Below are 27,157 nucleotides of genomic sequence, written 5' to 3'. Positions count from 1 at the left end.
CATGTCAATGAGTGGAAGCAGAATTAATCAAGGAGCCCTGTGGGAGCAATGCAAAATCAGTGTAACTGAAAGTGGGTCTTGTTTTTGTGTAAGAAAATACACACAATTGTAGGTGATGCCTCTGGTATGAACAAAGCTTACCAGCTTTTATTCTGATACCCTGTGCATAAATGGCATCTCCCCAAAGAGGTCATTCCTTCTTACAACCACATAGAGAAGAAGTGGGTCCTCATGCAGAACTCAACAAGTGGGAGCACTAGCTAGACAGTGGTGCACCTTGTCTCTCAGGGGTGTGAGCTTTGTGGAGCTCAGGTACCTTGAGAGCAGCCTAGATGGTGAAGGTTAAAGACACTCTCTGCTCAGCAGTGCCAACATCCCTGTACTGGCCATAGAAAGAAGATGAGGAAACCATATCTTGTAAGCTAGGATGTCTAGTTTGGAGCTCCTTTCTGTGTGTATTTCCCCAGAGCCATCAGTAATATTAAACATTCCAGCCTTGTCTTAACTTGCCATAGGAAAGTCAAGAAAGTCATTTAGATGCCCTTGGCCCAGAGTTAAGGGTGAGCCAAGCCCCTGCTGAAGCCAGCAACAGGAACCTGCCTGGGATCCCCAAGGGAAAGATGGATCTGAGTGTCTGGTAGGACTAGGATCTCATGGTTCCCCTCCCCCCCACCACCACTAGACAGTCTCCCTCCACTACCAACCTTGGCAAAAAAAAAAAAAAAAAACAGTTGCCATTGAGTTGGCTCTAACTCATGGTGACCCCATGTGTGTCAGAGTAGAACTGTGCCCCATAGGGTTTTCAATGGATGATTTTCCAGAAGTAGACCACCAGGCCTTGCTTTAGGCAGTGCCGCTGGGTAGAATGGAACCTCCAACCTTTCCGTTAGCAGCCAAGCACATTAACTGTTTGCACTACCCAGGGACTCCCTCAACCTTAGCAAAAAAGGTTTTATTCAGGAATGTGGTGATTTCTTTACCGCCTGGCACTCCTGAGCACGGCATTGCTCTGAAATGGATGCAGCCACTGGATTCTGAGCTCTTCTCAAGGCCAGGCAGGCTCCTCAGTGAGGTTTACCTGTCTATTGCCCATGAAGGGGCTGCTCTCCAGTGCCACCAGAGACCTGGTACTAGCAGAAAAGAATTGGGATTTCAAGAAAAACTGAGGGAAAATGCTATCACTTAATTTATAATATGGCTCTATTTCCATTACAGAAGGAATAAACACAGAGTCCTACCATTAGACTGTAAGTACCATGAGGGCAAGGACCTCTACCAGGCCCCAGCAATGACTGGCTGGCTTCCATCTGGGTATGTATTCTGGCCCTCCCACACCCATGGCAGGCAACATTACTCAATCACAGCCCTCTTTGCTACTGATCCAGGAGGTTGGTTCATAATCCCTTCTCTAGGCAACCACTCTGAGCTGGTCATTTAGAGAAGGCAGAGGTTCTTAAGATTTTGAGGGGATCAAGGAACGCTTTGCAAATCTAATGAAAGCATGGAGTTTCTCTCTAGAAAATACACACAAAACTGAGTATAATTTCAAGATTTTTAAGAACCACTTCTTTACAGGAAGTGAAGGTTTGGAAGCCCCACAGCCCATCTGTTGTTATTAGTTGCCATCAAGTAGATTCTGACTCATGGCGACCCCATATGTGCAGAGTAGAACTACACTCCCTAGGGCTTTCAAGGCTGTGAATTTTCAGAAGCAGATTGCCAGGCCTTTTCTTCTTCGATACCGCTGGGTGAGTTCAAATCACCAACCTTTAGGCTAGTAAACAAGTCAAAACATTTGTGCCCTCTTGGGTTCATGCAAATAAGCATTTGCTGCCATTAGAGATAAGCTGCTAAAAGCATCCATCACTGTTCTCTGTAGAATCAAAAAGAAGCTGAGGGACAGCCTCAAAGAGCCAAGAATCAAAACCCAGGCCTGCTCACCCACGCTGTCTAAAGATAGTGGACACTCACCAAGCCAGACAAGCATTTGCTAGAAGGACTCCTTCCCACTCTGAGGACAGCCTTGCAGGGAGGGGGAGCCCAACTCCTCCTGCCTTGCTAACAATCCTCTGGACGAGGACCTTGTCCACAGCACTAAAGGACCCAGGCTGCCAGGGTAGCCCCAGGCTGCATCTATTTAAATACATCCTCAGCACCCAGAGGTTAAATTACAACCCAGAATATGGCACTGGGCCAACAAGGAGCTATTTATACCCTATACGTTCTCAGCAGACCAAAAGAAATAAGGCATTTCAGTAGGCCTCATCCAAACGAGGCCTTGAAGCGACACAGTTGACAACAGGACAACAGAACTACCCTTCCCACAACCCTCCAAAAACCACTTAAGAAAAAAAATTTTAGGTCATCCTTGCAATGAGTGTAACCTGAGAGGGTGGAAACTAAGAGATTGTGCTTTAAAGAAAAAAAAGTAGGTCGTGGCCCACTGGGGGGCTAGGGTGAAAAAATTCGGCCAAATTCTATGGATCCATTCCAAGAGGTTCTCTGGGGTTTCCAGACTTCTTGTCAGAAGACTTTTAAAGGAAAAGCCCTCTCAGCCTTCCCTAGATCCTTCATTAGCTTATTAAGCCTATAGCTCTAAAGGCTCATGGAATATGAATCAGAGCTTGGTCTCTGGGGATGCAACTTCAAAACGAGTCAGAACTATGGGTAGAGAAGGGAGCTTCCAACCACTGACTCCTTCAGTCACTGACTCCAAACTGATCTAGGTCCGAAGGGTGAATGGAGGATTCAGAAGTGCTTCCAATAACCCCCAGGACCCAGCAAGGAAATATCCTTGTTTAATTGAAGGCTTCTGCAAACCCCAGATCAAAGAAAGCCTCGAACACTTTATCGTAGTGACATTTAATAAGACAGCACAACGGAGTTTGTTAAATATCACACGGGTGATGTATTAGCCTTGCCACTAGGTGTGCCTCATAGCAAATCAATGGACTTGCTTTAATGCAGTGCCAGGTTAGGTAAGCTCTGATGGAGCTGCCCCCCAAGAATCCTGGGCCAAGATTCACTCAGCAAGAAGCAAGAAGCCTGAGCACAGCTGGGCCAGCTACCCAAGCAGAAGGAGGTTGTAGAGGGGGATCGTGGGCCTGGCTAAGTCAGGACTGGGCACTATAGCACTGGACCACAAGGCATGTTCTGGTGCAATGCCCAAGGTTGAGGGCCCCGTTCCCAAAGTTCAACTCCAAGAGAGGCTTTTCCATGACCTCCATCAAGGCCAGCTTCATTCAGTAAAGATCCAGGAAAGGAAGGTCTGGGGGGTGGCTCTCCCATTTTCAAAATAAAGATCACCTGTGACACTCACCCTGGCCAACTGGCAAGAAAAATGTAAACGAGGAGGAAGCCAGACCTGGAGATGGGAAGATGAGCATCCCTTCCCAGGGCAGGATGGAGTGCCCCTTCTCAGAGCACAGGCTTCTGTTCTCCAGATGCCCCTCTCAAGCCACCCGTCAGCCCCCTGGTACTGACAATAAGGACGCACAGGGCCACATGGGCTCTACCATGTACAATGGGGAGAGAAAAACGTGGGTCAGGAAGTCAGGCCTGCAAGAGCATAAAAAGAAGGCAGCTCCTCTCCTTCTGGCCTGCTCCATGGAAGAGACTGGGAGAAAGGTCTTTCAAATACACCCTCCCACACAATCCAACCTGAGAGGCTTCTCTGGTCATTTCCTCTTATACCAGAGCTCATCTTTCCAGTAATTTAATCTCAAGTGGAAAAGGTAGGAACAGGGGGAGAAGGCAGGCTGGAAAACTACTTCAGAAGAATCAGAACCATAGAACTGGAAGGGTCCTTGAAGACAAATTGATGGAGTATACTTGCTTGAGCAATGAAGAAACTGAGGTCACAAGGAGTGAAATGGGCCATCCAGGGCCATTTGGGAGACCAGGAGCAGAGCAAGGAGAGAAGACAGGTCGCTTGGCTCCAGGGCTACCACAGTGAGCACCTCCATTGGCCACCTGTCATCTCTGTGTGTTTGTCTCCACCACATCTCTCCCAACCCGTCCCAAACCTCATCTCTAAGCCACAGGCAAAGCTCTCTAAATGGCACTTCACCATGCTGTGATACTTCCCCAGGCTCCTACCAGATTCATCCTAAACACAGGTTCCACCCTAATTCGTTTCCTACCACTTCCAGGATCATACTTTAAAATTGCATGTGGATGAGCATGATGGGTGGGATAGGAGTTAGGAGGAGGTGGGATTGGAGGAATACCCTGGTTCTAGATCAGGAGCTCACCCAGCCATATCCTGGAGCAACTGGAATTTCCTACTCATGACCCCACGCCTCACAAAGTGAATCATGCGCATAATTCAATGATCTAAGAGACACAGCACTTTTTATAGGCCTTGAAGTTGCTGTTGTTTAAATTCATATCCCAAAGCCTGGAGCCTGCTGCTTGACTCAGTGCCTCTCGGAAACTATCAACCCTTCGCTCCTAGGATTCCTCAGTCCTTGACCCTCCAATTACCTGGCCTTGTTTAAACACTTTTCTGGTTCCATGATGTGAAGTTTATCACTTAAGTCTCCTGTTCTAAGCTTCTACCACCACTAGGCTAAAAAAAAAAGTAAAAATACCTCTATCTGAGGATTGGACTGGACTAAAGGACTATAGGATAGAAAATGATACTGGTGAGGAATGAGCTTCTTGGACCAAGTAGATACATGAGGCTATGTGGGCAGCTCCTGTCTGAAGGGGAGATGAGAGGGCAGAGGGGGTCAGAGGCTGGCTGAATGGACATGAAAATAGATGGTGGAGAGAAGGCGTGTGTCTCATTAGCGGGAGAGCAACTAGAAGTATACAGCAAGGTGTATATAAATTTTTGTATGAGAGACTGATTTGATTTGTAAACTTCAACTTAAAGCACAATAAAAAAAAATTTTTTAAATACCTCTGTCTCTTCAAACAGACCTTCTCTAAGCCACTGTCTTAGTTATCTAGTGCTGCTATAACAGAAATACCACAAGTGGATGGCTTCAGCAAACAAGTTTATTCTCTCACAGAGGCTAGAAGTACGAATTCATGGTGTCAGCTGCAGAGGAAGGCTTTCTCTCTCTGTCAGCTCTGGAGGAAGGTCCTTGTCATCAATCTTCCCCTGGCCTAGGAGCTTCTCAGGTGCAGGGACCCAGGTCCAAAGAATGCACTCTGCTCCCAGCATTGCTTTCTTGGTGGTATCTCTCTCTGCTAGCTTCTTTCTTCTATATCTTCCATATCTCAAAAGAGATTGGCTCAAGACACAATCCAGATCTTGTAGATTGAGTTCCACCTCATTAACATGACCTGTTGCTAATCCCATCTCATCAACATCATAGAGATAGGATTTACAACACATAGGAAAATCGCATCAGATGACAAAATGATGGACAATCACAATACTGGGAATCATGCCCTAGCCAAATCGATACACATATTTTTGGAGGGCACAGTTCAATCCACGACAGCCACCAAGTTCACCTACTCCAAACTCTCCTATTTCACTCAGGGCCACAGACCCCTTAGAAGCCACACTATATTATTCCTTCTTAAAATGATGCTGTAAAGAAAATGGAAATCTTCACAACTGGACCAATAAACAACACTATGGAGAAAAAAATCAAAGCTGTCAAGGATTCCATTCTACTTGAATTAATAATCAACGTCCATGAAAGCAGCAGTCAAGAAATTAAATGACGTACTGCATTGGGCAAACCTGCCACAAAAGACCTCTTTACAGTTTTAAAAACCAAAGATATTACTTTGGAGACTAAGGTGTGTCTGACCCAAGCCATTCTCTTTTCAATCACCTTATACGTATACAAAAGCTAGATGATAAAAAAAAGAAGACAGAAGAAGAACTGACGCATTTGAATTGTGGTGCTGGTGAAGCATACTGAATATTGGATGGATGGCAAGGACTCCCAGGAGAACAAACAAATGAGTCTTAGAAGAAATACAACCAGAAGGCTCCTTTGAAGCAAGGGTGGTAAGACTTCGTCTTGCTTACTTTGCATACATCATTAGGAAAGACCAAGCACTAGAAAAGGACATCATGGCTGTTCAAGAAGAAGGTCAATGAAAATGAGAAAAACCCTCAATGAGATGGACTGACACTATAGCCTCAACCAAGGGCTCAAACATGCCAATGATCATGAAGATGGTACAGGATCGGGCAACGCTTCACTCTGTTATTCACAAGATTATCATGAGTTGAAGCCAATTCCATGGCAACTAACAACAACAAAACAATGCTGATTAAGGGGGTACTGACATTCATGCCCTTCCTTTGCTCAATTCTCCTAGTTCAGACATCTGAGGGGTGCTTGACTCCAGGACTCCCGTTGCCAGGCTCCCTGCAGTCATCTGGCTGTTGGGTGCTCCTCGCCTACACAAATTCATGGGGTCCTGAGAGCTCCAGGCTTGTCATCATTCTTCGATTTGGACTCATTGCTGGATCCTCACTGGCTCCTGTAAAGGCCTGGTTCCTTGTCCATGCATGCTGTCATTCCACGCACACTGGGTAAGAGCCCACCTGACAGAGTCATGTTACCATCAGAACAAGAAGGTGACCAAGTGTTCCCAATTGCCCATTTCTTACCCTCCTTTGTCTTGACCAAACTTTAACCAGGCTCCTCTTCTTCTGACCTCTGCTTGCCTCCAGCCTGAACAAGCCAACAACTAAGAAAGTACAATGTGCCCCCTCATCAGCTTCTCCTGGGAATCAGCTGACCACAGCCGATTTTTCCCATCAGACCCTCAGTGGTCATTCCCCTTGCATATCCAACTCCTGCCTAAAAGGTCCTGCTAATCTCTGTATGCCCCTCCTCATCTTAAAAGAGAAGCTTTTTTCTGTTTGATTCTGAGATACTTGCAGATTTTGGAGATCTCTGAGATCAAAGAGTTCTCCCTGTTGTAATAGTCTTTCTTCCTGAATAAAGCCTCTCCCTATCTAAGTGTAAGGAGCCTGGGTGGTCCAAGCAGTTTGCGATCCACTGCTAACCTAAAGGTTGGCAGTTCAAACCCACCCAGTAGCGCCATAGAAGAAAGCTTCCTTAAAGATTACAGCCAAGAAAACTCTACAGAGCAGTTCTACTTTGTAATACATGGGATTGCCATCAGTCAGAATTGACTCAACAGTTACAGGTTAAGCTTGGTTATTTAAGTCCAAATTTTTATTTGACAGAGAGAACGTGTCCCGATATAAGAATTACTATGCTCCCTTCTATCATGTTTTGGGAATCATGTGGACCATGAAGTTTCCCCTTTATCCTCAGCTACCAGGATACTCAGAGCTCAAGCTCAGTAACTCTGCTCATTACACTGTTGCCACATTTGCTCCCCCCTCCTTTTTAGGGCTCAGCTTCTATTTCTAGCCATTCCATTGTCATACACATAGTTTTATTTCAAATTGCCTCAATCAGTTTTTGTAAGCACCAAGTTGTATTTTCAAGTAAGCAAAAGAGAAAAGCCTACCTTCTTCACAAAGCTTTCCCTGAGCCCTGCAGCTAGCTCTTGGGGATCCGATCCCTTCTCTGAACTCTAGCACCATGTGTTTTCCAAACCACAAAAAGAAACATTTCCCCTTCAGGGTACATGCAGGCGCTAGTTCTCCCATATTACATAGAAACCCTCCTTCATCCCACGTTGCTCTGCTGTCACTGTCCCCTGCCTACTTTCCTTCTCAAGAAGGTGACTTATACCCACTGTCTCTACTTCTGCCCTCCCTGATACTCCTTGGTCCTCTGCAATCTGGCTTCCACCCTCCACTCCACTCAAAGTGGTCACAGAACCATCACCAGTGACTTCCAAACTGCCATACTCAACGCAATGCACACACACCCCACACAATGCACACACCACACACACACACTCACTGGTCCTCTGTGAGGCACCATGTCTCTACCACTCTCTCCTCCAGAAACCCCTTTCTCTTCTGGTTTCTGGGCCTACTCTCTCCTGGTTGTCTTTCCACTTCCCCAGCATCCTCTCTCAGGCTCTACTTCCCGTGCCCATCCCTTAAGCACTGGAGTTTCCTGTTGAGTTCTGCCCTTTCTGTTCACACCAATGGGTTCACTTATCACCAAACACAGAGGAGACCCAAGTCCATAGGTGTCTCCAGCCTAGACTTCCTCTTGAGCTCTACCAACCCTCCATAACCATTTCATTCACTCCTGTGGCTTTAATCACCAACGAAGTGCCCAACAACTCCCAAACTCATCTCTCTACTCCAGCCTCTTTACTGAGCTCCAGAGCCACATGTCCAAATGCTCTCCAGACCTTGCCATGGGGATGCCCCACAGGCACCTCAAATGCATCACATCCAATACCACCCCTACTGAATGGCTCATCACCCCATAGTTATTCAACTAGGAAACATGGCGGTCACTATTAACATTTTCCATTCAACTAAGGTTTACAGAGTGCTCACCATGTGCCAGGTTTACGTGCTGAACTAGGATGTGGAGTTAACAAAATGGAAATGGTCTTGCCTTGAGGGAGCTTTTAGCCAGTCACCCAGTCCTCTCAATTCTACTGACCAATCATCTCAAAAATGATCTACTTTTCTCCACCCTGACAGGCACTACATTTTGTCCAGGCCAGTATGCAATAATGGAAAGAATGCAGTGTTAGACTGAGTGATCTTGGGAGAGCATCACGTTTACCTATGATTTCCAGGGATTAGAACTGCGCATTACACACAATAGGGGCTCAATATATGCTTAACAAATAAATAGGGAAAAAATGAGGATTACAAAGTAAATTTCAACTCACTACAACAAAAACAAAATTTAAAAAAATAAAACTTTCCTAATACTTAGGCCAGATTTATTAAGCATTTAATATATGCCAGGCTCTGTGCTAAACTTTTCATGCATATTATATAATCTAATCCTCACAATAACCCTGTGAGGTAGGTTATTTTACTCCCATTTTACAAGTTAAGGGATGGAGGCTCAGGAAACTTTTTAAAAACTTGCTCAAGTCATCTAGCTACTAAGTGGGGAAGTCAGGTTCAAATCCAAGACTGTCAGACTCCAGAGCCCATGCTTCACCCAAATGCTTGCCTGACTCAGCTCTCACTTTGGAATGAGCTGCCTCTTTGATTAACAAGGGCCACTTCCCTGATAGCCGCATGACCTCTGTTGGAATAGTAGGTGGGGATTCCTTTACAAGTGGAATTAAATTGGTTGAAGGTCCCTTCTTACTCCAAGGTTCTTTTGATTTTAAATTAAAAGCTTGGGTGTTCATCTCAGTTTCCCTCACAGTGCTTAGCATAAGGCTGGGCGCATAGGAGGCAAACAATCAGTGTGTGCTGAATGAATGAACGGACTGATGAATGAGTGAATGGGTGGATGGATGGATAAATGAATGGATGATAACTGAGTTTGCACATGCCCAAGTTAGTTTTAACTCTTTTTGACACTCTTTTTCCTGGGTTGAGGGTCATAATCCAATGTACCCCAGAGAAGGAAGAACACCACCCAAGCAACAAGGTCACCTGCCTGCCAACGCCTTTCAGAGCTGAGCAGGTAGCGGAACAGGGGGCGGCGCTCTTACCGGCACAGGTGGTCAGTCCGGCACACACTGCGGAGGTCCAGGCAGTTAGGCTTCTCCTTGTCCTCATAGGAGCAGCTGGGCAGGATGGTCTGCCGGCGGCGCTCAGCACACGCCTGGTCTTGGCAGGAGCAGAAGAGCATGCGGTAGGTATACTCGCTGGGCACACGGTCGAAGAACTGGCGCAGGGCCTTGTGGCACTTGCGGCGGTTGCAGCGCTCAGTGGGCGAGATCTCGCGGTTGCAGATGGAGATGTACGAGGAGCGCAGCTTCTTGCAGTTGTCGTTCAGGTTGCAGGCCTTGGCAGCATCCAGGCAGTGGTTGCTCTTGGCGCTGACCACCGGGTCTGCCCCTGTCCCTGGAGGAGGAAGGAAGAGAGCAGTTCAGAGGCCCGCACAGGCACAGTGGAGAACACAGCTGCCCACGTGCTGGGGGACACCTCCTACTCTTCAACATACTTTCAGGGACTGCTCTTTGCCTCACTCTACTCATCTGTAAAATGAGGATAATTTAATAGGACCTACCTCATAAGGTTGTGGTAAGGAGTAAATGAGTTAATGTACAGGTCCATAAAGTGCTTAGGACAGTGCCTGGCACAAAGTAAGCTATATATATGGTGAACTATTATGATGATGATTATTAATCCAAAGTCTTAATTAAAATGTACCACAAGCCTAAAAGGCAAGCAGCTAGGTATGAATGGCCCCATTTACAAATGTGAGAAATGGGCAAATAAAGTGACTGGCTCAAGATCACACAACTAGACAGCAGCTGAGCCAAGACTGGCCCCCGGGGTCCCTGAGCTACTGCCCTGTTGCTCCTCAAACTGCACACACTGCACCTCCAGCAGCACGCTGGAGAAGCTTAGAATGAGACAACTCTTCATTACAGGATCTTCACCATCCCGGGCCCCAGGGTACAAAATGCCAATAGCACCACTACCACCATCCTCACCCCCACCATTGAGATACCAAAACTGCCCCACATGGCTCAAAAAACCCCCTCAGGGTGGGCAGGAAGGCGCCCTGGTTAAAGCAATCGGCTGCTAACCAAAAGGTTGGCAGTTCAAACCCACTAGCTGTTCTGTGGGAGAAAGATGTGGGGTCTGCTTCCACAAAGATTTTCAGCCTTGGAAACCCCATGGAGAAGTTCTACTCTGTTCTAAAGCGTAGCTATGAGTTGGAATAGACTTAACGGCAGTTGAGTTTGAATGTTTTTTTTTTGGCCGGGGAGGCAGGGTACCACTGCCACCTGTGGAGAAGCACTAAAAACGAAGCACTGGGCTAGGAGTCCCAGCAGTGTCCCGGCAAGGCTAAAGCACAGCCAGAACTCTAACAGGGCCCATCGCATAACCAACCAAAGGGCAGGGACACTGGGACTTTGGGGCCAGTGCCATGACCTCTGAATTCTGTGCCACTGCCCTTGAGCGTCGAACAAGTAGGATTCCCAGCAATCACGTTCCCTCTGTGATGGCTGCCTCCACCCCACAAGTCACAGGTGTTCTCGGCGGGGGGGGGGGGGGGGGGACATGGCCCAGGGACCACCCAGTCCCACCACCAGCCAATGTCCACCTACAGTGCACCTCTTGGCTGTCCTGATGACAGGCAGAAGAGAGGGAGCAGGAGTTCAGCCTGCAAGTGCCTTCCTGAGAGGTTCTAGTAGAGCTGGATGGGAGCAGGATCGGGACATCATCTAATTCAGCCTCTTTATTTTACAGATAAGAAAACTGAGTCCTGGAGTGGGCAAGTGGTTTGCCCAAGGTCACCCAGACCACTGCTAGCAAACCTGAGCCAGCACCAGATCCCAGATCAGCACCACGGTGCACCAGGGAGAACCATCGGCTTAAGATCTAGGCTGACCTATAACCCTTTTATTCATTCTCCATCAACCCAACAAAGGCTTTTCAATATTTACTGAGCCACCCTCCATTCAAGGTCACAAAAGGTGGCAGGAAGGACCCAGTCAGAAACCATGCCTTCTCTCCCACCAGTTAGCCCAGGCGAGGAGCTAACTGATTCAGCCAAGGTTTTGAATCAGTTCAGAACAGTTCAGTAACTACTGATGTAAATGAGGCCAGTATGCATTCACTGCATAGCAACCAAATCTGATGCCCTTCAGATCTTGATCCAAAGTAGAAAATAAACAGCGGGGCCCCGCTCAAAGATGGCGGCTGACTGTGCCACTTTGAATGTGTGTCACTCTCCACAGTCCTGCCAATAATCCAGTCTCCCGCTTCAACTCCTGAAACTTTCAGAATCCATGCGGGAGACTGGATTATTGGCAGGACTGTGGAGAGCAACACAAATTCAAAGTGGCGCAGCCCACCGCCATCTTTGAGCAGGGCACTGCTGTTTGTTTCCTAAACAAACAAACAAAAAAAAAACCCAGTGCCGTTGAGTCCGTTCCAACTCAAAGCGACCCTGTAGGAAAGAGTAGAACTGCCCCATAGGGTTTCCAAGGAGAGCCTGGTGGATTCGAACTGCGGACCCTTGGGTTAGCACCCGTAGCACTTAACCACTGCGCCACCAGGGTTTGTTTCCTACTCAGGTCAAAATCCTACTGGCAAGAGATTTGATTGCTATGCAACAGTACCCTGCCCTTTATGTAATTTATGTCGGCAATTATTGAGCCGTTCTGAACCAGTTCGAAGCCCTTTTTTCCAGCACACAGTTCCTCATGCTCTGATCTCTTGATTTAAAGAGCTATCAAGCCTCACCTCTGCACAGTCCTCTGCTAGGTGTTGTGTTGGATATAAAAGTGTATTCTACCCTCAGAGAGCTCACAAATCTAGCTAGGAAACTAAGAGGCAATACAGCAGAGCGGTCAAGGCTGGGCCTTCTAGAATTGAATCATCTGAGTTCAACTTCTGGCTCTTCTACTAAGTAGCTGTGTTACCTGAGGAAAGTGACTGAACCTTTGCAGCAGTTTCCTTGTCTGTAAAATAGTACCTACCCCATAGAGTTGTTGTGAGCATGAGTGCAACAGTTCATAATCCTTTTCTCTATTCCACATAACAGTTTTGCCCTGTCTACTGGACCGTTCCCATATGCTATTATATTGCCACTCTAAAAAAAAGACCTCCTTGTGACCATACACTCCCCTCAACATACCACCCCATTTTTGCTGCTCCCCTTTAAAGTAAGATGCCTCAAACAAGTTGTCTGTCAAACAAGTCGTCTGTCCCAGTTGTCTCATTTTTCTCCTCCCATTCTCTCTTCACCCCACTCCAGCCTGGCATTTGCCCCCACCTCACCACAGAAAGGCCTTTTGTCAACAGTCGGAAATCCTCAGGTCTCATCTTACCCAGCCCATCGGCAGCATCTGACAGTCGATCACTCCCTCCTTCCTCAACCCCTTTCCTCACTTACTTCCCACTTCTTTTACTTCCTGCTACCTCCCTGGGCTCTCCTTCTCAGCCTGCTTTGCTGTTTGCTCCTCCTTTCCCCAACTGCCCGGCACTGGGGTGTTCTGGGCCTCTGTCCACCTCTTCTCTCTCTGCACTCACTCCCTAGGGATCTCATCATGTCTCACAACCTGAAATACCACCACCATGCTGTTCACTCCCACACTTATATCTCCAGATTAGACCTCTCCCCTGAACTCCAGATGCTTCCATCCAACTGCCCACTTGACAACACTACCTGCAGCTCAGACTTAACATGTCCCAAACCAAACCCCTATTTCCCCCAAGCCTGTCTCCTGCCCCACCACCCCCAGTCTTCCCCACATCCTTCCAGTTGTTCAGGCCAAAAATCTTGGTGCTTCCTTGACTCCTCACCCCTACATGCACCATGTTGGAAAAACTTGGAAGTCCTACCTTCAAAGTATATCCAAAATCCAGCCACTTCTTACCACCACCCCTGCTACCACTGTGGTCCAGGCTGCCACCATTGCTTGCCTAAACTATTGTAAGAGCCTCCTTGCTGGTCTTCCCACTCTGTTCTCACACCCCAACCCTGCCCTACAACATCACACAGCAGCTGGAAGGCAGATCTATCACTCCTAGGCCCCAAATCTTCCCAATATCATGCAGAGCAAAGTCCTCAGCAAGGCCTACAAGGCTCTACATCTGCACTGCCCGTGACAGTCACAGCTCGCCATTCGTGGCTACTGAACTTGAAATGTGGCTGGTCTGAAATAAGAGGTTCCAACAGATTTTGAAAATCCACAGCAAATTTTGAAATCTTAATAAGAAAAAGAATGCAAAATACCTCATTAATCATTTTTTACCTTGATTTACATGTTGAAGTGATAATATTTTGGAAATGTTGTATTAAACAAAAGTATATTCCTAAAATTAATTTCACCTGTTTCTTTTTTCTTTGTTAATGTGACTACTAGAAAATTTAAAATTACACATACAATGCATATTGCATTTAAATTAACCAGCACTGCTCTATGGCTGAGGCTCTATGACCTCATCCCCTCTACTTCAGATCTTTTTCTCCTACTACTTTTCCCCTGGGTCACTCCATTCCAGCCATGCTTGCTCCTCCTGGAACATACGAAACATGGCCTGACCCCAGGGCCTTTGTACTTGCTGTTCTCTCTGACTGGAAGGCTTCCCCGAGCCCCATAACCACCGTGCTCATTTCTTCCCTTCTCTCAGGTCTCTGCTCAAATGCTACCTTATCTGTGAATCCTTCCTGACCACCCCACACATGATAACAACCACCTCCCCTCATTCCCTTTGCTCCTCACCCTGAGTTATTTTTCCCACATGCTCACTGTCATCTGCCACACTGGATATTCATTGATGTGTTTGTGTTTATCAAATATAAACTCTATGAGAGCAGGAGCTTTGCCTGGTGTGCTCACTGCTGTATCCACAGTACACAGTACAGGATCTGGCACAAGGTAGGTACTCAATAAATACTTGATGAGTGAAAGAATAAATGTACTTAGAACAGGGTATAGTTTATGCTAACTGCTCAATAAATGTTAACAAATATTATTAAGGAAGCAAAGCTCATACTGAGGAGGCAACCTCAGTCAATATGGAACTATATACAGTGAAACCTGTGAAAGCCAGAATTCGACAGGACCTGCCTTGTTATTGAATATGCCTTGAATAACTGCAAGTTATTCACCTCCGACAGGGTGCAGTCTTACCATTTTTTTATCAGACGCTTTAGTGGAAAATTTGGGCTTAGTGGAAAATATTCTAGTTTTCCTTCTCTGACAGATTTCCCCCTCACACAGGTTCTGGGTTTTGCAGGTTTTACTGTATAATCAAGTATTGATATGGGGCACAGTCCAGAAGTGGAAGATGGAGGATGATCGACAAAGACTGAGCCACCCATCCCAACACCTTGCCTAGCCAACAACAGCCCATAAAGGCAGAAAGAGAGAAGTTCCCTCTTTTGTTGTTCTTAAAATAAAAGAGAAATTAAGGCCTAACCGTTCAATTAACAACTCTTTATCCAGAGCCTATTAAGCACGCTGGTGGCCCAGTGGTTAAGGGCTCCACTGCTAACCAAAAGGTCGGCAGTTCAAATCTACCAGCCACTCCTTGGAAGCCCTATGGGGCAGTTCTACTCTGTCCAGTAGGGTCACTATGAGTAGGAATTGACTCGACAGCAATGGGTTTGGTTTTTTGGTATTATATGCCTGTGGAAGAAAGGCCTGGTGACCTGCTTCCGTAAAGATTACAGCTCAAGGAAAGGGATCTGATGAAGTCCAACACCCATTCATGATAAAAACTCTCCACAAAATAGGAATAGAAGCGAAATTCCTCAGCATAATAACGGGCATTCATACAAAGCCAACGGCCAACATTGTCCTGAACGGAGAGAGTCTGAAAGCATTCCCCTTGAGAACGGGAACTAGACAAGGATGCCCTTTATCCCCATTCTTAGTCAACGCTGTGCTGGAGGACCCAGCCAGAGCAATTAGGCTAGGAAAAGAAATAAAGGGCATCCAAGTTGGTAAGGAAGAAGTAAAAGTGTCTCTATTTGCAGATGACATGATCTTATACACAGAAAATCCCAAAGAATCCACAAGGAAACTACCGGAACTAATATAAGATTTTGGCAAAGTATCAGGATACCAGATAAACATACAAAAATCAGTTGGATTCCTCTATACCAAGAAAAGAGAACTTCGAAGAGGAAATCACCAAATCAATTTAAAAAAAAAAAAAGATTACAGCCAAGAAAACCCTATGGACTAGTTCTACTGTGTAACACATGGGTTACCATGAGTTGGGGGCTGACTTGATGGCAGCTAACAACAACGTCATCTGCCTGGGTAGTACAAACAGTTAACGCACTCAGCTACTAATGAAAAGGTTGAAGATTTGAGTCTACCCAGAAGTGCCTTGGAAGAAAAGCGTGGTGATTTATTTCCGAAAAATCAGCCACTGAAAACCCTAGGTAGTACAGGTCTACTCTGACACCCATGGGGCCACCATGAGTTGGAATTGACTTTACAGCAACCGGTTTTTGTTTTGTTTTGTTTTTACTGTGTGCCAGGTACTTCCTCAGACAGTGGGATTATAGCCCTAATTGAGACATAGCTAGGGACACAAAGGAGTAGGCAACATCAATGCAAAGCTCCGTGTCGGGGAGGTACAGTGTGCTGTAGGGGTACAAAGGAAAACATTATGCCCAGACTTGGGGGGACAAGGCAGGCATCGGGGAGGCAGTGGCATCTTTGCTGAAACCTAAAGGATGAGTAAGAGGAAGCAAAACAAGCAGAAAAGGCGTGCTGGCAGAAGGAACAGCAGGGACAATGGCTGGGAGGAACTGAGAGCAATTCAAGATAGCTGGAGAGAGAGACTGAAAGAGGGGATGTCCAGAGATGCCAGTGGGAGCTAAACAAGGGTTAGATAAATGCAGAGCCCTGTCGCCACATTAGGGCGTTTGGCCTCCCAAGCAGTTTCCACAACTGCTGCCCAACCATTTTGCAGACTCAGGCTAGGACCTACGGATGCCTGTCTACCCGCGGGCTATTCTGGGGAGACTGCCTCTGCAGGAAGGGCTCTCCCAGCCAACCAGGTTGTTCTTTCGCATTCAGCACACCTGTCAGGCCGGCTGGCTAGCAGGAGGGAACGAGAAGCAGCTTAAGGCCGAGAAGCAGCTTAGGGCCGAGGTGGAGGAGAGAGGCTGCCGGAGAAGGACTCCAGAGAGGAGCAGGGTGACAACAGCAAACGGGAACAGCAGCTAATTTAGGCCTGTGGCTGCTTTTAGGTTCCCCAGGTGCTCTGTTCCCGCTCCTCTCAGCATGTTCCTGAGCTAATGCCGGTGTAATTATAGCCTCAGTTGCTTCCATTTGGAGCTTGAATAGTGAAAGCTTTTGCTAGGGGGTGGGAAATGTAAACCCCTAGGCCAAAACTTGGTAAATTTCCTAGGAAAAAATCAAGAAATGCAGCAATAGTAACAGCAATCGCCTAGTTGCCAGGAAGATGCCCCCTCTGGTACCACTGAGCGAGAACAGTGGGCGAGTGGGCCCGATGACAGCCCCGCTCCGCTGTGGAGGAAGGCCCAGGAGCTTGCCTGCATCCTGGCTCTCTCTCCAGGCCCCTTCTCCAAGCAGGCCTCCCACATATGGATTTCATCGAAAATGAGGCAGTACTGTAAGGGCTCAACACAGAGCCTGGCACATATAAGCAATCAGTAAAATGTACCTCACACAACATGCTCATGGGTGCGCTGGTGGGAAAGGGCTGACTGAGTGGCCCTTTTCTCACTCCATCCCACTGCCTGTCTGTCTGAAATTCAGGCTCCTCTCTCAGGTGCTGAAGGCTTTTGTTTTCATCTTCCACAATCCCCGCTGAGGAAGGGAAAGAAAGTGGGGATTTCCAAGCACAGACCCCACCTGACAGGATCCCTCACAACTCTCACCTGGCCACAGTTACTGGCCCCTGAACTAAGATGCCCAAACGGCAGGTACAACGGGTTCAAGAAGCCTAGACCCCATCCCTTCCCACACAGAGATCTGAGGCCGACAGACCTGAAAGGGACTTAGGAGCTACAGTCTCCCCAGGTCTGGGCTGAACTGGGAGAGTGTGTCCCACCCTGGCCCTCTCTCCAGACACATGTTCCCTTGCCTTCTCCTCTTGAGTCTCCCAGGCCCGCTGATGGGAGGCTCAATGGGCCAGACCTGTTCAAGGAGTAAATGGTAAACAGCTGCCCCAGGGAGTGTGACTAGGGATTTTACAACACTTGGCACTTTCCAAAGCCTTAGTGAATTCAACCTCTCAACCCCTAGGAACACATTTTGGCTTCATTCTACCCTCCCTTTTCCCCATCCCACCGACGCTGCAAGGGGGAGCACAGTGAGAGGGGGCGGGCAAGGCTTCACAAACACAAGTTCCAACCTAGCCTCCCACATTCCTTCCACCCCCACTCCCACCCCAGCCAAGACTCCCCCAGTCTCTCCTCTTCGCTCCTGGTGTGCTCCCTTGAGACAATGCCCCATCTATACCATAAGACTGCCTGAGAGTATGTGAGTATCTCGTCAATCTGATATTCTTTAAATATCTGGTTGACATTTATATTGGGCTGGGTTTACCAAAGAGCTGTCCCTGGGTGGAGCAAACAATTGAGCACTCAGCTACTAACCGAAAGCCTGGAGGTTTCAATCCACCCAGAGGTGCCTTGGAAGAAAGGCCTAGCAATCTACTTCCAAAAGATCACAGCCATTGTACACTCCATGGAGCAGTTCTACTCTGAACCACATGGGGTCGCCATGAGTTGGAATCAACCCGATGGCAATTGGTTTGGTTTTACGAAACAACCGGCACTGGAGTACCACCTATATAATTTCGACCATATTCCAAGTACCACCTATCTATATATTTGATTAATTTTTCTTTAAATTCTTTAATTCTTAAATGAAATTTTTTAATTTCTTAAACTGATTCCCTTAAAAATTTCAATACTGGCCTATTTGTCTTAAGTGATAGCATCTATGCCAGCTCTGTATTTTTGAACATTAAAATGCATTGCTATTAAAATATAAGTATCCATATGTCCCATCTCCCATTCTGCCAGCAGTGTGCATGCCAGTCTAGATGCATGATTTAAAGCAGTAAATGTTGGCACACTTGCGAATCACTCAAAAAGCCTATTACATACAGCTGCACAGGCCCCACCCAGACCTACTCAATCAGGATCTCTGTGGCTAGGGCCCAAGCACCTGGATTTAACAAGCTCCCTAGGATTCTGGTGCCACCTTGAAAGGTATGAGGGCCAATGACTTGGAGCAGAGGCTGAGCCGCCCATGGCCCGCTCTCCGCACAAACACATCCCACCCAGCACACACCTTACCAAATCCACCCCCAGCAGTTTGCGGCCCCCTGAGCATGCCCCTGGTGGGTTAACACCCCACCCAACCAAGGGGCTCATCAAACAGGCCTCTCCCTGGGGGAAGAGGAGTAAGGTACTAACGGTTTTGAAATACTTCCAAGCCAATGGGGTTTCAGCTTCCCTTCTTGCCTTCCAGCAATTTCAAAGCTGGTCACATGCCTCTAATCCCATCTCTGGCTGCAGAGCCTACACTGAGCCCCTGTACCAAGTTCTAGAGCGCCACCACTCAACTGGGAGTTGGAAAACCTGGGCCTTAATTTTGCCTCTGCCTCCAACCAGAGACCCAGACAAAAATCTCTGTCCTCTCTGGGTCTCATTTTAACCATTTCCTCTCTTGAAAAAATGAGCGGTTTGAACTTAATGGTCTCCTACATTTTGTAACGCTCCTGCCTACTCCCTAGACACACAGTGCATGGACTCTGGGGACTTGGTTCCTGTTGTTAGGTACCATCAAGTCAGCTTCAACTCACAGCAGCTTTATGTATAAAGAAACAAAACGTTGCCCAGTCCCACGCCATGCTCACAATCTTTGCTACGTTTGAGTCCACTGTTGCACCCACTGTGTATTTTGAGTACCTTCCAACCTGAAAGGCTCATCTTCCAGCACTATATTGGACAATGTTATCCATAAGGTTTTCATTGCCTAATTTTTTGGAAGCAGATCACCAGGACTTTTTCCTAGTCTATCTTAGTCTGGAAGATACATTGAAACCTATCCACCATGGGTGACTCTACTGGTATTTGAGGTACCAGTGGCATAGCTTCTAGCATCATAGCAACATGCAAACCACCACAGTACAACAAACTGACAGACACGTGGTCACTGAGGGCTTAGAGGGACTAGAAAATCTTCCCTTGTCCCACCCCACTCCTACAAGCCAGAACCACAGGCCAATCATCACACTCCCTGTGAAAACGCACACAGCATGGATTTACCCAGCAGCACACACATACCCACAGTGCTTTCGACCACACCTGCCTCATCCACCCCCAGCATCCATGTCCCTGTCTGTTAATAGTCAAACTGTCAGTTGTCAGTCAACAAATATTTTCAAGCACCAACTACATGCCAGGTCCTAGAAATCTGGCTGTGAACTAGACGGAGTCTTTGATCTCCAGGGGCTTTTATTCTGGTGAGAGGAAGACTGGTATTGAACTTATAAACAAAAAAGGTAATTTCAAGTATCGGTAAATGCTTAGAAGACAATAATATAATGGAATTCAGAAGAGAGGGACAAAGAGGAGACCAGTTATAAGATGGTTGCAGTAGCAAATGGAGGATGGTGGTGGCTTGGACTGGGGTGCTGACTGTAGACATGGTGGAAAATGAGCATATTCTGCCTATCACTTAGAGATAAAGCCAACAGGATGGGCTGGATATGGAATAGTAAGAAAGATAGAAACCAAGGAAAACTCATAGGTTTTCAGCCTAAGCAACCAGGCGAATGGTGGCACCATTTCACAAAACAGGAAAGACATCAAGTGAAGAAAGAGGGGCAGAACTAAATCAATAGTTTAGTTTTCAATTTAAGTTTGAGATGCCTATTAGCTATCCAAGTGGAAATGTTGACAGGCAGAAGAATAAATGAGTCTGCAGTTCAGGAAAGAGATCTGGGCTAGAGACATAAAATTGAGCATAATTAATATCAGAGGCTATTGAAAGTCACGACTAAATGAGAGTGCCTAGGCTGAAGGTGAAAATAAAGAACAGATGAGGAGCTAGACAGAGCTCTGTGATTTAGTGGTGCCTGCAAAGGAAACTGGAAAGGAGTAGACCATGAGGTGGGAAGAAAATCAAGAAAAGATGGTTTCATGCATGCCAAGAGGAGAGCTTCAAACATGAGGATGGTCACGTAGCTCAACCATGTATACAAGACTAAACAGGCACATTAGCCCGGAGGCAAGGACAAGAAGGTAGGAGGGGACAGGAAAGCTGGATGAATGGAAAGGGGAACCCAAGGTCGAGAAGGGGAGAGTGTTGACACATTGCAGCGTTGGCAACCAATGTCACAAAACAATATGTGTATTAATTATTTAATGAGAAACTAATCTGTTCTGTAAACCTTCACCTAAAGCACACACACACAAAAAAAGAACACACACACACAAAAAAAAATGAGGATGGTCAACTGAGCCCAGGTTGTTTCAAAGGAGCCAAAGAGTGAGCAGGGAGGCAATTAACAACGAGATTTAGAATAAACAAACCCTAACCGGCTGGATGGGGAAGACAGGAAGGGCAGGTACACAAAGGGAGGGGTCAGGAGAAGAGATTGCCGGACACTGTCCACCCCAATATCACCTCCACACCTCTGGCACCTATCAGGTCATCCCCAGGCCCTCCCTGGGGATTCATTCACTTTTACAACAAATACTTAACTGAGCATCCACCATGTGTCAAGCATTGCTGGAGAAATGAACAAAACTGGCAAGGTTCCTACCCTCCTGGAGCTTACATTCTAGTGCATGTGAGAGATTATAATGAAGTAACAAGTGAAAACTTTCCCCTTTGTCTGAGGCTCTTGAGATTGACAAGTCTCCCTGCTCACAACTGGGCTGCTGAATAAGAGCAGGGCACTCTGGTCCAGCAGTGGCTTGGGAGCTGGAAGACCCAGCAGGGTCACCAATTAGCAGAGCAAGCTTGCACAAGTTATGTAATCTCTTTGAGCCTTGTTTTTCTCATCTGCAAAATGTGAATACGACACCCCTCACTCTGCCTACACACAGAACTAAGCTAAAGATTAAACAAGATAATATAGATGAAAATGCCTCATACAGTCCCTAGCCCATAGTAAATTTTCAATAAATGCCTGTTTAAAAATGTGTTACCTGGCTGGGAAGATCCCCCTTTCTCCATTCTCCCACCTTCACACTGCCCCGCTAGTAGAAGAGGCCATCCTGTGTGCCCCTTGCTCCAGCCTGTACAACACTATGCCCCCCCACCAAAAAAAATAAAAGAGTACACAGCTTCTCCCTCCATGAGCAAGAGGAGAACTTCAGAGGACCCTCTGACCATTTAGAAGGCCTAAGAGAGCAGGCGTCATGGGACTGGCCTCAGGGGATCCTTTTCACTAGGAGTGGTGGCCAAGGGTCCCATTCCACCTAGCTTGAAGCCATACCTCAGGTTCCCAAAGAGGTAATCAGGCCAGTCACTGCATGCCTAGCCTCTCAGTCCTCTCAGTCACCACTCAAAACCCAGGGATCTAACAGGGCCCAAACCCTCCTTCCCTACTGCTCTGTATGTCCAAGAGCTCCCACTGCTCCCACCCTCGCAAGCCTTCCCCTGGCAATCCTAGTCCATTATCAACAAGCTCCCTGTATCCTCAACTGTCTCTCTGAACTCTGCGCTCACCTTCCTGCCCTTACCAGAACCTGGTCAGCCCTAACACAACACGGTGGCCACCATAACACTCTCCAGGGGAGGCCATATTTTTGGAAGCAGGCCAACCATCCAAAAATCTGTTTGATGAGTAGCAAATTCACTGAAGATCAATTTTTAAAAAATCAATGTAGGTGCTTCTGAATATTATTTTCTATTTTGTCAAATTTTAACCACTTTTAGAATTTTTTCTCCAAAGGGCTTATTAGCCTTAAATTTGTGGTTCTAGCAATTAAATTTTTCATTTCATTATTTCGCATTCGAAGGGATGTTTTTCAGCACTTTTGAGTGCTCTCACATCCTTTTAAAGGTAGTTTTTATTTTTTCACATGTTTTAGGATTTTTACTATTCTACACCAACTCCCACAATGGCACATCAGCTTTAATTTTGTATTTACAACTAATAACCAAGATTGAAGCATTTAATATTGATGTCATTGACCTAAATCCTTCCTCAGCACTTTTTATTTATGGGGAATGGACAAAAGATTTGAGGTATCATAAGCTAAAAAAAAAAAAAATTTCTAATTGTGCTTTAGATGAAGGTTTACAGAACTAATTGGTTTCTCATTATTGTTTTGTGACATTGATTGTCAACCTCGGAATGTGTCAACACTCTCCCCTTCTCAACCTTGGGTTCCCCATTTCCATTTGTCCAGTTTTCCCTGCCCCCTCCTGCCTTCTCATCCTTGCCCCTGGGCTGGTACGTCCATTTAGTCTCATATATATGGTTGAGCTATATGTATTACTGTCTGTTTTGTGGACCTGTCTAATCCTTGGTTAAAGGGTAAACCTCAGGAGTGACTTCAGAACTGAGTTAAAAGGGTATCTGGGAGCCATACTCTCCGGGTTTCTCCAGTCTTTGTCAGACCAGTAAGTCTGGCCTTTTTTTTGTGAGTTTGAATTTTGTTCTACATTTTTTTTCCAGCTCTGTCCAGGACCCACTATTGTATTCCCTGTTAGAGCAGTCAGTGGTGGTTGCTGGGTACCATCGGGTTGTGCTGGACTCAGTTGGGTGGAGGCTGTGGTAGTTGTGGTCCATTAGTCCTTTGGACTAATCTTTCCCTTGTATCTTTGGTTTTCTTCATTCTCCCTTGCTCCGGATGGGGTGGGGTCAATGGAGTATCTTAGATGGCCACTCATAAGCTTTTAAGACCCCAGACACCATTCACTATGGTTGGATGTAGAATATTTTCTTTATAAATTATGTTTTGCCAATTGAGCTAGATGTCCCACGAGAGCATGGTCCCCAGCCTAGACAATAGATAAGTGGTAACTCTGGTGAAGAGTAAGACATTAAACAATACTGGGGAAGTCAGCACAACTTGACCAAGGCAAAGTCTTTGAAGCTTCACAGACACATCCAAACTCCCTGAAGAACCAAATTACTGGACCAAGAGCTGGCAACCATGGTCTTGGGAGACATCTAGCTCAACAAGCTAAAATTTTGTTTGCTAATTGTAAAATATGCTTTTCTTACTGTAAGAAGTCTAGATCGACTCATAGCCTCCAAAAAAAAAAAAAAAAAAACTAGTATTTCTTTCATTTCATGTCTGAGGACCATTCACCAAAATCTTGGATGACTGACCTCAGGGCCCAGGGGTGGTGGCATGGCCTTCTTTCTTATTACCATTTCTGACCCATTTCTCCTGCCTCAAACACCCTGGCTCCTATGAAATTCGTGCCACCAAATCTCCCTCTTCCTCTTCAGGGCTGTCATCTGCTGACCCAACCATTCTCCTTTCTCTGTAATCATTTCACACCTGGATCACTATCCTCCTTTCCACCCCTGTCCTGGTATCATTCCTAGTGATTTCCATGCCAACAAGGATGATCTGTGCAACACAGGACCTTTAGGTTCATCTGCCTTCTTGCCTCCACTGATCTCTTTTGTTATACCTCAGCTCCCTAGCACCCTGGCCATACCCTTGTCCTTGCCTTCACTGACAACGACATCACCCCTGAAATACTGACATGAAACGTCCCAAGTTCTGACCACCATACCTTCGTTTTCCAGCTCCCGTTCTGATACTCCCACTCAAGCAATTCCCTAGCCTCACCTACACCTCTAATCCACTGACCCAGCCACTTGCTCCCTCTCAATCATCCTCCCCACCCCCATGTCCTCATGTCCCTCCTCACCCAGCTTAGACTTCCTGGCTTCCATTACCACCCCTCTCATGCAAATACCCTTAACTTCTCAGCCCCTCTCTCCTTCTACCATACTCACTAACCAACAACCCTAGTTAAACCAAACTACCCGCCAATCCTGGGCCTGCACCTGAGCAGCTGAATGTCACCAGAGAAAAACACATGACCAGGCTGCCTTATCTCACTTTAAATCCCCAACTTCAAGTCTCAAATGCCATTTTAAAATGGTCGTTTCACATTTTCTTCTCCCTCTGTCTCCTCTCCTCTTGTTCTAAGCTGATTACTTTACCTCATACTTTTGGAGGAAATAGAAGGTTTGGGCAGATACTCATCTTCCCACGAAGGCAGTAACCAACCAGTCTCACCCACAGACCCAGCTCTGCCTTTTCTATGTTACTAGGAGGAAGGGTCCCTGCCCCTCTCAAAGGCCAACCTGCCACTTATGCCTTGGACTCATTCCTTCTCACCAGCTCAAGGACATCACTCCTGCAATTACCCCTTCTCTCCTCCAAACTTTCAAATCTCCCTCTCTAATCAATCATTCCCAACAGCATTCAATTGTGCCCTGTTATTGCCTACCTTAAAATAAAAAACAAAACTTCCCCTTGACCCCACATCCCCCTACAGCTGCCACTCTATTTCACTGTTCATTTCATAGAAAAACTTGAAAAAGCTATCTATGGTTGCTGTTTTCACACTCTCACCTCACATTCTCTCACTGATCCTCCCCAAATTAAGCTTCCAACCCCATCACTCCACTAAAAGATATTCCAGTCAAGATCATTAATGACCTCCATGTTGCCAAATCCAATGGTCACTTCTCTAAACTTATCTTACTTAACCTCTCAGAGTCATTTGACACAAATGACCACTTCTTCTTCCTTGAAAGCATACTGCTCTTGTCTTCCCTGACTTTCCTCACATGGTTTTTCCCTACCTTTCTGTCTTAGTTCTCAGTCTCCTTTGCTAGCTTTCCTCCTCTGCTTGGAGAGCCTCGGCCTTCCTCTCTTCTCTGTCTATACATTCTCCCTAGAGTACCTTGTTCAGTTCCAGGGCTCTAAATACTATCTATATGCTGATGACTCTCAATTTGTATTTCCTTGACCCCCACCAGAACTCAGGCTTTACTTCTAACCTTCTACTTGGCATTTCCAAGTTGAGGTCTAATTGGAATCTCAACCCGAACGTGGCTGAGAACTCTTGATTTTTGCGCTCCCCCCCCGGCCCACCGCCAAACCTGTTCCTTTCCTCTCTCCATCCTAGTAAATGGCATCACTGTTGTTCATGCCCCAAACATCAAAGTTATCTTTAATTCTAGCCTCCAATTCAACCTCCAAAATATATCCCAAATCCAACCATTCCCTCCATCTCTCCTCCTATCATCCCTTGCCTGGACCACTGCAACAACCTCCTAACTGGTCTCCCTGCTCCCACTCTTACCAGTATTTCTTCCCTCCCCATGATCCATCCTTTACAAAGTACAATAGTAATCTTTTTAAAAGTATAAATCATCCTTTGCTACTCAACTGTAAAATCCCCCAAAGGTTTCTCATCACTCTTAAAACCCAAACTCCTTAACTTGGCCTATAGCGTCTTGATGATCTGGCCCCTGCCACCTCTGCGCCCATCTCCCATAACACCCCCTCCACCTCATTCCCTGGGTTCTAGCCACAATGGCCTCCCTTAACTCCCTCCCTCTACCATGTGTGTCCCTACCTGGGGACTCTTCCCTCTGTCATACCCCTGATAAACACAAACTTTGTTTTTTTCCAGTGGACTCGACCTTTGTATGTATGTGTTTTGGGGCTTCTTTCAGTCTGGAGGTTATTTCTTTAAACTCTAGACATTTAGGTGTCCTCTCTGCAGAAGGAGTGTTTGAGAGTGAGTGTGTGAACCAAACCAAAACCAAACCCGTTGCCGTCAAGTCAATTCTGACTCATAGTGACCCTATAGGACATGGCTAGGTCCTTCTTGTGATTCATATTTTGGCTAAAAGTCATTTCTTCCAGAGGCATTCCCAATCGAAAGTTGCCACCAGTCACCTTTGGATCACCATCTTATTTTAATTCTCTACTTAGCATTCATCACTATCTTACATTTTAAATTGTCTGCTGGCTTGTTTTCTGTTTTTTATTCTGTCTCTGGCCAATGGAACATAATCTTCATAAGAGTGCAAACTCCTCTGTCCCATTCACTGGTGTAGCTGCAGCACCTAGAACAGGGCAGGGCATACAGGGGTGCTCAGTGAATATTTGGAGATGAGTAGATCCCTGGTAGTGCAGTGGTTAAGCGCTACAGCTGCGAACCAAAAGGTCAGCAGTTCGAATCCACCATTCACTCCTTGGAAACCCTATGGGGCAATTCTACTCTGTCCTATAGGGTCACTACGAGTCAGAATTGACTTGATGGCAACGGGTTTGGTTTTGGTTTGGTTTTGTTCACACACACACACTCAAACACTTCTTCTGCAGAGGGGACACCTAAATGTCTAGAGTTTAAAGAAATAACCTCCAGACTGAAAGAAGCCCCAAAACACATACATACAAAGGTCGAGTCCACTGGAAAAAAACAAAATTTGTGTTTATCAAGCAAAGATGGCCTTCCCATCTTCTAGTGGCCCCTCTGTATTCATCCCTGTACCACTATCCCCAGAGCTTCCCTAAGAGATGAGAAAAGAGGACTGAGGGTGGTGAAGGGTAATGGCTGAGACTCTGTTCTGACACAGGGAAAAGCCACATCTCCCTTCTACTTTCTCACTCAGGCTTTCTCCCTC

General features: G+C 46.4%; 1 protein-coding gene across 2 annotated transcripts in view; it reads right to left on the bottom strand.

The window, feature by feature from the left end:
- Window positions 1–27,157, bottom strand: part of GFRA2 (GDNF family receptor alpha 2) — a 112,035-nt gene that overhangs the window by 61,846 nt on the left and 23,032 nt on the right. For both annotated transcript variants that reach the window (XM_003412488.4, XM_064272730.1), the window contains exon 4: window positions 9,550–9,904. In XM_003412488.4, the coding sequence (XP_003412536.1) occupies window positions 9,550–9,904 (355 nt within the window). The remainder of the gene's footprint in view (window positions 1–9,549; window positions 9,905–27,157) is intronic.

Source organism: Loxodonta africana, chromosome 19 (assembly GCF_030014295.1).
Source record: "Loxodonta africana isolate mLoxAfr1 chromosome 19, mLoxAfr1.hap2, whole genome shotgun sequence".
NCBI lineage: Eukaryota > Metazoa > Chordata > Mammalia > Proboscidea > Elephantidae > Loxodonta > Loxodonta africana.
This window is presented reverse-complemented; position numbering and strand designations above follow the sequence as displayed.